Source organism: Penicillium subrubescens (assembly GCF_028828155.1).
Source record: "Penicillium subrubescens strain IBT 31985 chromosome Unknown utg000011l_segment0_segment0, whole genome shotgun sequence".
Taxonomy (NCBI): Eukaryota; Fungi; Ascomycota; class Eurotiomycetes; order Eurotiales; family Aspergillaceae; genus Penicillium; species Penicillium subrubescens.
Window position 1 is genome coordinate 877,397 of NW_026643161.1, and position 11,910 is coordinate 889,306.

Here is an 11,910-nt window from a genome sequence, read left to right on the forward strand (position 1 = left end):
CGTTTCATCCCCGTATCCCTGGTCTTATCGAAATAAATTAGGCAAAATTGAAAGGGGTATGTACATTAGGCTGGCGTTACAAGTTGAGGTATATGTGGTGCATGATGCTGAGGCCGCGAATGACACCGTCTGCTCGTCCTCTTGGTCTGCTTCAGTGACTCTTCAATTATCATCCACTTCCTTACTACTTCACTCCTCTCATCAGCCGAAGACGCACACATTTCTTCATGTCCTTGGGCAATCCGGGAGAGAATGATTTGCCCTTCGCTGGATTTACCCAGAGAATCGAGAAGCTTTCGACGTAAGCCGCTCAAGGGGTAGCCTGCCAATCCCCAGAGACCTGTGAGATACAGTCAGATTACATGTATTTTTCAAGTTCGGTGGCTATTTTTGTCATACCTGCAGGTGGCTTGAAGAAGACTCCACCCAGTCCTTTCCCTACTCCCTTGATCATTCCCTTGGTGCCTTTTTTCTTGTATCCGTATCGAGGCTGGGTTACTAGTCCTGTCACGCCATAGTAAAAGCCGTCGTAAAATTCCTGTCAAATGCAAAGCACAACGTAAGTAAAAGCTCAAGGTTTTGCGATTGGGGAACAGGGAGAAAGCAAATACCTTTCCAGCGGCCCTTAATCCGCTGCGAACATCATGCACTGTGGGCGTCGACTTCACCATCGGGTCATGGTATAATTTAGGGGCATTGTGAAACCCTTTGGAAAGACTGAGCGTGAGGTCTGTTGGTAGCCAAATGAGAAGATTGACAAATTTCTTCGACATCTTGCCGCCCAAATTGGCTGCCTCGGAGAGGACAGTGTGCGGCTTTGAGGGAGCGAATTGCGAGCTCATGGTTTGGGATTTCTCAAGTTGAAGACTGCGTCTCCTGTCCATACTTTGATCTGGGACTATATCCGTGGAGCGTGACTCGCTGCTGTCGTTGATCATTTCTTCATCTTCACTATCTTCGTCTGGAAGAGATTCGTCGGGGTCACTTAGGTTATTTGGTCGAGAACTTTGAGCCCTCTCATCTTGGTGAGCGCTCTCTTCGGTTTCTATGGAGCCATCACTCTGAGAATTCGAGTTTGCACCTTTACATTTCCGATGTCGCCATTTGTGCTGGATGTCTAGGTGTTCACGAGAGTGGCCTATGGCACGTCCTGCAGCAACGATATCGCCAACCATATCAGTAGGGACTTCTGCAATACCAGTCACAAAGTTTGCAATAGCTCCAAAAAGAACTTGGGCGCTGGCACTCAATGGCCCGACTGGATCACGATGGGTATCATATTCCTTTGGCCGGTTCCTACGCAAAAGTTAGTCGCTTATCGTGAATTGGAACAGAATGGCACCCACAAGACGAGATCCTCCGGTTTGAGCTTCCCCGTCTCTACCAACACTGCTGCTGCAAAGGCACTGAATCCGAGATTTGTGTGTTTCAAGTGCCACACCGCAGGCCGTGACGGGCATATCGCACATCGCAGTGTCCGAAGATCAAGCTGGCGATGAAAGCTGCGTACACCATCTCGCACGCCCGACTCGTTTTCCATTTTCTTTGCAATTTCCCGCGCTTTTTGCAGTGTCGAATCTCTCAAGGCAAATTCGATCGCATCACTCAAGCCATCCGCAGTCAACCGTTTGTGGGGAATGGGCGACGGTCCAGCGCCAGCCCTCGCAACGATATCTCCCCAGAATTGCTGATCGCCAAAGAATGGAACGATGATTGTTGGACATCCAAGTGCCAATCCTGCGGCAGTTGTACCAGCTCCACCATGATGGATCACACATGATACCTGTCGGAATAGCCAGTCGTGGGGGCAACTTCCAATAATAAGAATGTTTTCAGGGACATCCACTTCGTCGACACCAAGGTTGCCCCAGCCCTTCGAAACAATGGCACGCTGTCCGGATTTCTGGATTGCCTCGAAGACAACCTTTGTTAGTCTTATCTGATCATCGACTACAATTGAACCAAAGCCAACGTATATAGGCGTTGATCCAGCTTCTAGGAATCGTGCGATTTCATCGGGGGGAGTATAGTCCGGCTTAGAGGGGAGGAAGCTGAAACCACAAACGTCGATATGGTCACCCCAGTCTTGTGGTTTCGGAAGAACAGCTGGGGACCTGATTGAGAAATCAGCAGGATTCACTATTTGGAGTTGTTAATGATGGATTTCATAGGACGTACCAGAGGTATGAGCAGGGGATTTGTAGCTTGTGGATCAAGCTCGGAGCGGTGATTCCGTCCAACGAATCCAGGGAGAGGACATTGCGGCGATATTTATTGACAATGTCGCCAAGACCTTCCCAAATCATCATGTCCACGATGGCATAGGAGACAAAGTTTGCGACCGTTGGCTTGCAAGAATCTTGTTGATGAAGAACAGCAAGGGGATGCGGGAATGATTGCGTGGGTGACCATGGCATACTAATTTGTTGTTAGTCCGTGCTGAACTTTGTTGACAGGACCAAGAGTTGGCTTACGTGAAAATAATGTGAAGAGGTATCCCCAGTCTCTGAGCGCAGTGGATATGTGCCAGACTAGGTGGGTTAGCAATGATCACATCCGCAACGAACGGACGCCGACGATAATCCACCACATCGCTCCATGGGTCTTCCTTGATTTGATGCAGGTGTGTGCCATCGCCCATCTCAAAGCAGGATCTCCAACACCCATCGACCATTTCCTTCATCTCCCTGCGGCGCTTTTGAATCGCACCGCTCCGGATCGTGTTCATACTCGGAAGTAGCCCGGGATTCTTCACCATGAAAGCCATCAGCTCCGCTGGATCGCCACCAATATTGAAGAACTCCAGGTCGGCATCGAGAATGAATTCTCGAAACGCAAGATGCGTGGCGAGTCGGACCCGATGCCCATGTGCTTTTAGTTCTTTTCCTAGAGCGACGAATGGCTGTATGTCTCCCCGCGAACCAATCACTTGGATGACGATGTTGAGGTTTAGCGGGAAATATTTGCCATCCTCCGCTTGTACCCTGGCGGCGCCGTCTGTTTCTTCAGCGTCTTCGAGCTCGGATGGTATAGGGGTGCGTTGAAGGTGAAGCAGCCCTGCGATACTGGGCTTGTGTTCATTGATTCGGATATCCAAGCGCCCATCGCCTATTAGAGGTAATTCATGTGGTCAGTAGTGAAGCTTGATCGCAAATGAATCTAAATTTACGCACCTAACACTCGAACACCGGTGTCTAATCCGTCGCCACTGAACTGCATTCGATCACCACTATCATGAGAATAGGGATCATTGACCTCCGTTTGCCAGTCCTCCGATCGGATTCCGTCATATCGTTCGGAGGCTGCCCCTCCAGTAGCGGGCGCTACTGGGGCCATGTCTATCGGGAGATCGGCGCAGGGCGAGTGGTTCGTTTAAGGAGTAGATCAGGGTGTGTGAGAATTTGAAAAAGAACATCCAAGATTATAATATCTTTAGTCTCGGAACAGATCTCCCACGGAAGCTCGCGTGCATTATGATAAAAGTTCCTCGGCTGGTTTGAATTGAAAAATGATCACTCCGAGCTATTCAGTCAATGATGTCAGAAGGGTCCGGCTTCCCGATCATTCCGCTCTGTGGGTCCACGACATCAACAGCCTTATCGAGTACGATCACCGCTCTTCGCACAAGTAAGACGAATGTTAAAAAACTAAGCATGATGACAAAAAGGATCTAGAGGATCTAGAGGCTTTTGATCTGAGTATTAGGTTTACAAGTCATCCGCCCTGGCTCTGGACCCTGTATGAAGCATAACTCCCAATGTAAGCTTTCTATGGAATTTTACCCCATTAAACAGTGGCGCACTATGCTTCGTGGGCCAAATGGGTCCCTGCCAAGTCAAAATACTTTGATGGAGCAAACTAAGCACAGTCTTCTTGGATGATGTCTGAAGGGCTCGACTCGAATACCTATCTTACCGGAGTGCATTTGCTCAAAGCTGCTTAGTTTTTAATCTATTCGGGTTTCAACATTCCGATCCTCCGGCTTGCGCCCAATGACGAAACCGAAGAAGTTTAAATCAGCATCAACTTACCGCGGAAGGCCTCTAACGGAACACTTAGGCACACTGCCAAAAATTTAGGCCGAGGTTCATATCAACGCCACTAGGCTCAGCCATGCCGATCAGCCGCGGAGCCTATTATGGTCGCCTCAGGCATCAGCTAATGGGAAGATAATCGACACGAACCTCATGACTTGGTCGTAGTTTGTAGGAAAAAGGGAATCTGAGTATATTTGGGAATGCGCATAGTTTACTCAAGGCATTGAAGTCCGTGTGATTGCTACCGAGCTGGCTTGGCGTACTCTACGGTCTTGGGTTCGCAATAAAGGAAACATGGAGAGTATTAATTGACTTTATGTACCATGTTCCTAACTATTCAGCAGTCTCTGGTGTTTTAGATTATCTACAGGCTCAGGAAGGTGTCGATGAGCTTGGACGGCTGATCGAAAAAGTCAAACATCACAATTCCGACACGCTTGCCCTTCTGCTGCTTCAGGAAAGGAACGAGAAGCTGATTCACTCCACCGGCGGGGGTCAATGTGCCGTTCCCAAGAGCCATGACCCGAGGCCACTCTGGAGGCACATTGTCGAGGTTCGTACTAGAGGCCCATGTCCAGAACAGGCTGTCAGGATACTCGGTGGTAGCCTTGATGATGTTCTTGGTGGTAGCATTGTACTTCCACTGAATGTTTTCTGTGGCGTTCGAGCCGGTCGGTGTAAGAGGCTCATAGTAATCTTCAATGTAAGCCGTCAAATTCTCCTGTGTGTTGTAGGTCAAAACAATGTCTGGGCTGTTGTCTGTCCACAGGCTGGGCGAGAAATGAAGGCCCGGCAGGGAGCTTGTGTATGAGGAAGGCAACTGATCCAGATCAAAGCGACGCAGTAGAGTAATTTTTCCACGGGCTTGTCCAAGTGTTCCCAGCTGATCCTTTGTCTGGACAAAGTATTCTCGAGCGGCGGGAGAGGTCAAAGCATCGTGGAGCTTCAGCTGAAGTGCTGCATTGTTGGATGCATGCTTGGCAGTTGAGCCTTCGTATTGCATGGACAAGAACAGAGTCTCTGATGGGTGATCATCAAGCCAGCGGTAGAAGCCAAACAGCACATCGTCCAGAGTCGCAGTCTCCGAGAGCAACCCCTGAGAATGATAGAAGATGATTGTGCTGTTTGTGGCATCGAATGCATAGCGAAGATCAAATGCACGAATTCCCATGTTCAGCATATCAATCAGGGGGAGTTCTTGGCAGCGGAGTGCTTCAGGTACTGGCGGTGTGACCTGGTTGAGGTCGGTGATACCGCGGTTGGCATCTTGCGTGGCTTGGGTGTAGTTCCACGTCGCACTATCGTGAGTGCCAGGAATGTTCATGTGGACCAGAAGGGTATCATCGGAATACCCTTTCATCCATGTTGTTTTGCTGTTGGTTTGCTTGGAATAAGAGCCAAAGATAGGAGAGGCATCATCGAGGACCTTCTGCAGGGCGAAATGACCCAGCGAAGTGGACTGGGCAACAGAGGCCCATAAGGTGGCCAGGACAGCCACAGACAGAGTGATGCCACGCATGTTCAAATGTGAGTCAGTCTTCTTGTTTGAACCGTGGGAAGTGGTACTGGGTAGGAAGGGAGAAAAGCGATTCTTGGCTGCACTCAATAATTTATGCAGCCATCATGTTTAGACGCCCCTTAGGCAAGTACAGGTGGGCCCCATCGTCGGGAAACCTCCGGGCACGAACTCACTTGGTTCTCACCACATTCTAGCCTTTGACCCGATCGGGAACAACAGACGACATCTCATGATCTCTGTAATCTCTTAGCGTGGGGTTCATTTCGCGTCGGATAGTGCTTATTCCCACGTGTGGTGAAGCAGATCGCGCGACTGGTCACTGAGAGAGGTGGAGCCCCTCGTAGTCGATCTCTAGTGCGACCGTACTGCCGAGCTCTGATGTCAACGCGATTGATAAATTGAGACACGCGCGCTTGATTGACATGGCTGTCCAGCACCCGTTGAGTTGTTTTCTCTTCCAACTCTCTAGATCATCAGCTCATCATGCGCAGCCTCGCTGTTGGTCTCGTCCTCGGGGCTGCTGGTCCGGTTCTCGGCCTGTCGCCCCTGGATACCTTCTATCCGCCAAACCTCAATGATACCTCATACATCTCCAATGCTTCCATCGGAACTTATGGTGGTATTTACAAGGCTCCCACCAATGGTCCGACCGGAGGAAATCCGTATGGCACTTACGACTACTGCTCCATGCCGCACCCGCGGTCTCAGGAGTACAAGATGCCAGGACCCATCGCTAATGGGTCCGTGAAGGCCGACCTTGTTTACCTTGAGTACCTTCAGCGCCATCAACGTCGCTCTCCTTACAACCTTCTCCCTGGTGGCGAAGTGAGTCTTTTCCTGACGGTGAGAAAATCAACATCGACTAACATCCTTCTAGAATCAAGCTTACGAGTGTGATAATGTTCGGCCTTACCTTTATGCTGGTGCAAACAGCAACAGTGGCATTCAGCCTATGCCGATGTACGCTCAAACTTACCAGGATCCTACCAACCCATTCCTCCCTGTTGTGAACGGTACTTGCCAGTATCCCCAGATCACCATCGGCGGTGTTCAGGATGGATACCAGCACGGCAAGGATCTCTACAAGGTCTATGGCAAGAAGCTCGGCCTTATTCCCAAGAAGCCCAACGATCGTGTGTGGTTCCGTTCCAGTGAATCCGCACTGACCCAGGGCTCTGCTGGTGCCGTCCTTCGCGGAGTTTGGCCCGACTACGAGGGCGCCCTGCCTCTGCACCAGATGGTCTCCTCGGTCGACACTGTCAACGAGGGTTATTCGTGCAGCGCCATCAGTTCCACACTGAGTGCCTTGCAGTCCACCGCCGAGTGGAAGGAGCATCTTTCTGTGACCAGCGACCTGCGCTCTAAGCTTGGCTCTATGCTTGGTGCCACATCTAGCTCGTGGCAGAACACCTTCGACCACTTTTGTGACAACTTCCAGGCCCGCTTGTGCAACGGCTATGAGTTGCCTTGCAGCGTGTCCAACTCCTCCGCATGTGTGACTATGGAAATGGCAGAGGAAGCTTTCCGTGCCGGTGACTGGGAATGGAACTACTACTGGCGCGCCAACCCGTACGTCACCAAGTACATTCAAGTCGTGGAGGGTCTTTTCATCGGTGAGATCGTTGCTCACCTGCAGGCCGTGCTGGATGGGTCCTCTACTCTTGACTACAGCCATACCTTCGTTCACGATGGTGACATTGGTCCTATCCTTGGAGCTCTGGGTATCAACGTTCTGCGTTGGCCGGCCATGGCATCCAACGTTGCTTTCGAAGTTTGGTAAGTTTATTAACTCTACGCGCAGGCTTCTAATAGACATATTCTAACGTGCTCTAGGAAAACCCACGGTAAGGGAAGTGCTGGCTACTACGCCCGTGTTCTTTACAGTGGCCAGCCGGTGCAGAGTATTCACGGCACCCTGGATTGGATCCATCTTTCGGATTTGATCGCTATCCTGAAGGTCTACGTGCCCGCGGATATCAAGTCGCTCTGTGGATAGGTCCGGACAATGGACAAGGGGGGACTTTCAAGACGTAGAATACTTCCACATAAATTAATTTGATCCACAATATCTCCCAACACAAATTATCCTTTGCCAAAGTAGTCATTTCCTGTTCCCCTCCATACCTACTTGTCGGCTATTCCTCGGACAGACCCACAATAAGCCCACCGACAGCCATACCCCACGCCATGTGGGAACTGATAATTTAACATGTCTTCAATCGCTCAACAAGCACCGACGGTACATTTGCCGACTCCACTTCGAGCTCACCCCTCGACCATTATTCTAATTAAGCGACAGTAGAAACCTTGATATCGGCAACATGTGGTGGTCTTACGAGCTAAATTAGCGTGTCCAATAAAAATGGCATTCATACGATCGTGTCTATGATTTTACCCCACTATTGTCTTTCCCCCCTGCAAGCCCCTGGCCCATAGAATGTCAACATTCCGAACACGTGTAGATCCAGACGCGCTCTTTTATCCGATATGGAGTCCTCGGCTGGTGCCGAAGTTTGTATACCTTTTGAGGCCGCGAGCTCCGGTCGGTAAACACGGGATATAGTTACTCGAGATAGGAAGGAGGTTTGTGTGTAAACAATGGTATTTAAGGAGATCTCGCTCCTTCCGGTTCCAGAGATCAGGTACGAGTCTTGGCTTCTTTAGCACCATCCACCATGTGGAAATCATTAACTGCCATCGCTCTTTTCGCTGTACCGTCTCTCCAGAGCGCGGTTGGGAAACGGTTTGCCCCTCTCAAGTTCTCTAAGAATGGAAAATTTCAAATCTCTATTCTGGAAGATCTTCACCTTGGAGAGAGTAAGTCACCCATACTGTCCTGGAAGACTAGAATGTTAATCACACAAGTAGATGCATGGGACTCGTGGGGACCGCAGCAGGATGTCAACACTGTTACCGTGATCAACGAGGTGCTGAACGCCGAGTCGCCTGATCTTGTCGTGTTGAACGGCGACCTGATTACCGGTGAAAATGCCTTTTTGGAAAACAGCACCGTCTACATCGACAAGATTGTCGGACCCCTGGTTGACCGCGGCTTGACATGGGCATCTACCTACGGCAACCACGACAGCCAATACAATCTTTCGCGCTCGGCTATGCTGGCGAGAGAACACCAGTGGCCAAACTCACGAACCCAGCAGATGGTTTCTGGCCGTGAGGCTGGCGTGACAAATTACTATCTCCCTGTGTATGGCTCCAAGAATGCCGATACTAACGGGGCACCTGCAATGCTGCTGTGGTTTTTCGACAGTCGCGGCGGTTACTATTATCAAGAACTCGATTCTGCCGGAAATCAGGTCGCGCAACCGAATTGGGTTGACGTGAGTGTTGTGGATTGGTTTAAAGCCACTAATGCGGACTTGGTCAAGAAATACTGCAAGCATATCCCCTCTCTCGTCTTCGTTCACATCCCCACCAATGCATCCCAGGCTATCCAGACTCAGCTTGGAGTCAATGCCCACAAGGAGCCAGGTATCAATGACGATTATGTCCTAGCACAGCAAGGCGAGGGCTGGTGTGCGGACGGAAGCAATGACAGCTCCTACGTGTACGGTGGTCAGGATGTGGCGTTCATGAAAGCGTTGGTCGATACGCCTGGTGTCATTGGAGTGTTCTCTGGTCATGATCATGGAGACACATGGTGCTACAAATGGGATACCCTGATCCCCGGTATGTCAGTGAAAGGAAATGGTATCAATCTTTGCTTCGGACAGCACACTGGATATGGTGGATACGGCAGCTGGATTCGAGGATCCAGACAGGTTCTGGTGACGGAGTCTAAGCTCAAGGATATGGAGATTGACACTTGGATTCGATTGGAGTCGGGAGATATTGTGGGATCGGTTTCTCTCAACTCGACCTATGGAGAAGACATCTATCCTAGCACTCCCGATACACGTACTTAATTCCCTAGTTGCAATGCGCCTTAGCTAGCAAATAAAATGAGCGGATGCTCTCATGTAATTTGCTCTTAACATACTCTACCCGTCTAAATAATATGTTCATGATTAAACCTTTTCACTCTGCCCTGCAGTCACATGTCCTGCCTCATCCTTTTCATCCACTGTCAATTCGCTTTTGGCGTGGCGAATTCTAACAAAACCCAGAACAATCAGAAGCCCAAGGATACACAGCCCCGTCTGAAACCAAAATACCGCCTTATAGCTCTCTCGTTTACCAAGATGCTTCGTTTGAGTCTCAACAATATCTGCGAATCCCAGCATGACAGCAATGCCCATGTGCATGGTACAATAGATCATAGCACCAGCCAGGCCCTGCTTGGCCCTTGGCATGCTTGTTGTGATGAATATATTCGCAAGATTGAAGCTGATATCGATGGCGATGGTGCCACAAATCATTGCGGGGAAGACATAAGCCCAGTAGTTGCCACCGAGTGGAATGACAGCAAATAATAGTCCCGATCCGACGTATCCAAGGCATGAGATGATGAGTAGCACTGTTCCGGATACTTTGTGGAGAATAAAACCTCCAGTAACGGAGAGGATGAGACCACCAACGGCCATCGGCACTGTCCACGCGACAATTTGAAGGGGCGTAGCACCCATGAAATCCGACATGCTGCATAGAATTAGTATTTTTAATGTCAACTGTAGAACAAACACTTACTATAGAACTCCGTAGAGGAGAAATATTCCAAGACTTCCGTAGAGACATAGTAATGCCAGCACCAATGGCGTCATGAACTTAACCCGGAATATATCACCCGGCAGCAAAGGATTCTCAATAACCCACCCTTCCAAGTAAGCCATAACGCCAAGCAAGATAGCACCAATAGTAAAGAGTACCGGAATATACGGTGTCCTCCATCCTTGCGGAGCATATGAGCTTTCCGCAATAGCGAAAACAAACAGGGTTGCACCCGAGATCGACAGGCCAAACCCAACCCAATCCATCCGTATCCCAAGCTCCCGCTTCTCTGAGTAATCGCGCTGAACGGAGAAAATTGACGAGACCGCCGTAATAGCCGATAGAATAGCGCCGATAAAGAAGTACCATCTCCAACTCAAATACTGGCCACAAATTCCCGAGACGAAGAACCCAGCGAAGAAACCCAAGGCAGCACAAGCGCCATAAATGCTGAAAACTAGATTCTTCCTTGGACCCGGTCGGTATGTACTTCCCAGAATCATCATCCCAGAGGGCAGTAGGGCTCCAAGAGCTAAGCCTTGCAAAGCTCGGCAAATAATCAACATCAACCATGTTTGAGAGACGCCGCAGAGAATCGATGAGATTGTCAGCCAGATCGCTCCGGCGTTGTAGACGACATAGCCGCCGTACATGTCAGTCAGACGACCGAATATTAGGAGTGTTGATGTGACGGCGAGGGAGAGAGCAGTGGTGGGCCATATCGTTGTGCCTGCTGGAATGCCGAGTTCTTTTACGAGGGTTGGAAGAAGAACGTTGGACCCTGTTATGTAGAATTCCTATTGAAGAGATAGATGTGTTAGATTAGATAGTTCGACGTATCGGGTGCTGGTTCTCTACTCACTGCTAGAATCTGGGACATCACAATCGAGAAACAGAATGCTAGCTCAGGACCTCGTCCTGAAAAGGTCTTTGGGCGCTCTTTCCCGAGTTTCTCTAGATCGGGCATATTGGATATGTCTGTTTGTTCTTCGTGTGTCGTCATGATGGGGGACCCGTGAGTTGTAGAGTCTCCATTAAAGGTTGAGTGCATTTGGTGATGTCAATATATCAGAGTCAAGCTTCACTATGTCCTCAACAAGGTACCACATTTCTCTCTTATACAGCCAAGTCATTCTGTCCACGGCGACATTGATTTTTAAGCAACTATGGCCATCTACTCTCAACTTCCTGAATAGGGGAATAGAAATCGAAGATGCTTGCTAATACTCCAGATCAGTGGCATGAACTGCTTTCGATAAAAAATTTTACTTAATTGTTGCCAAGCTACCATCAAAATTGAACGTGGCCGCCGATTTAAAGTCGTGGCCAAGATTTTCGCCTTTGAACTTCCCGATACGGAAGTTGTCAGTAGTGGGGCCGTGAAGGTTGTGGGTCCGCGGAACCCGATGAATCCGGAGGTTTTTGATCTCGACAATAACCCGGGGAAGTTTCTTCGGCGGTTACGAGCACGCGGTAAGCGTCTGTATCTTGGGAAGCTGGGCTGAGTCTGTCTCTCGATAAAGGAGCGTTCATTGGAATCAGTGGCACAAAAGGCTTAGCGTGAAAGGTTCCTGATATGGTATTTTCATCTTTACTTCTCTAGATTTGTTCTAGAAAATCCCCAGCACGATCTAAGGATTGTCTTTTCGACCAATCAAATTACAGACTGCCTGAATATCTACACACCTC

The 11,910-nt window shown here is 49.5% G+C and overlaps 5 protein-coding genes across 5 annotated transcripts; 2 read left to right on the forward strand and 3 right to left on the reverse strand.

Annotated features, from left to right (window-relative positions):
• Nucleotides 1–17: 17 nt before the first annotated feature.
• On the reverse strand, nucleotides 18–3,336 carry N7473_012683 (putative UDP-glucose,sterol transferase; the record flags this gene model as incomplete). The annotated part of the gene is made up of 7 exons (XM_057158622.1): nucleotides 18–340; nucleotides 400–538; nucleotides 612–1,296; nucleotides 1,347–2,114; nucleotides 2,179–2,418; nucleotides 2,475–3,108; nucleotides 3,174–3,336. 7 exons carry the CDS (start codon nucleotides 3,334–3,336, stop codon nucleotides 66–68), a joined length of 2,904 nt encoding a protein of 967 aa, XP_057002576.1. The 3' UTR covers nucleotides 18–65.
• A 1,065-nt stretch (nucleotides 3,337–4,401) lies between these two features.
• On the reverse strand, nucleotides 4,402–5,556 carry N7473_012684 (phosphatidylinositol-specific phospholipase C; the record flags this gene model as incomplete). Its single annotated transcript, XM_057158623.1, has 1 exon — nucleotides 4,402–5,556. The coding sequence occupies one exon, from the start codon at nucleotides 5,554–5,556 to the stop codon at nucleotides 4,402–4,404; it is 1,155 nt and encodes a 384-aa protein (XP_057002577.1).
• A 483-nt stretch (nucleotides 5,557–6,039) lies between these two features.
• Nucleotides 6,040–7,552, forward strand: N7473_012685 (histidine phosphatase family protein; the record flags this gene model as incomplete). The annotated part of the gene is made up of 3 exons (XM_057158624.1): nucleotides 6,040–6,381; nucleotides 6,434–7,332; nucleotides 7,390–7,552. The coding sequence occupies 3 exons, from the start codon at nucleotides 6,040–6,042 to the stop codon at nucleotides 7,550–7,552; spliced, it is 1,404 nt and encodes a 467-aa protein (XP_057002578.1).
• A 679-nt stretch (nucleotides 7,553–8,231) lies between these two features.
• N7473_012686 (metallophosphoesterase family protein) lies at nucleotides 8,232–9,479 on the forward strand (the record flags this gene model as incomplete). Its single annotated transcript, XM_057158625.1, has 2 exons — nucleotides 8,232–8,373; nucleotides 8,425–9,479. The coding sequence occupies 2 exons, from the start codon at nucleotides 8,232–8,234 to the stop codon at nucleotides 9,477–9,479; spliced, it is 1,197 nt and encodes a 398-aa protein (XP_057002579.1).
• A 102-nt stretch (nucleotides 9,480–9,581) lies between these two features.
• Nucleotides 9,582–11,272, reverse strand: N7473_012687 (putative MFS multidrug transporter; the record flags this gene model as incomplete). The annotated part of the gene is made up of 3 exons (XM_057158626.1): nucleotides 9,582–10,152; nucleotides 10,201–11,018; nucleotides 11,084–11,272. 3 exons carry the CDS (start codon nucleotides 11,270–11,272, stop codon nucleotides 9,582–9,584), a joined length of 1,578 nt encoding a protein of 525 aa, XP_057002580.1.
• Nucleotides 11,273–11,910: the final 638 nt, after the last annotated feature.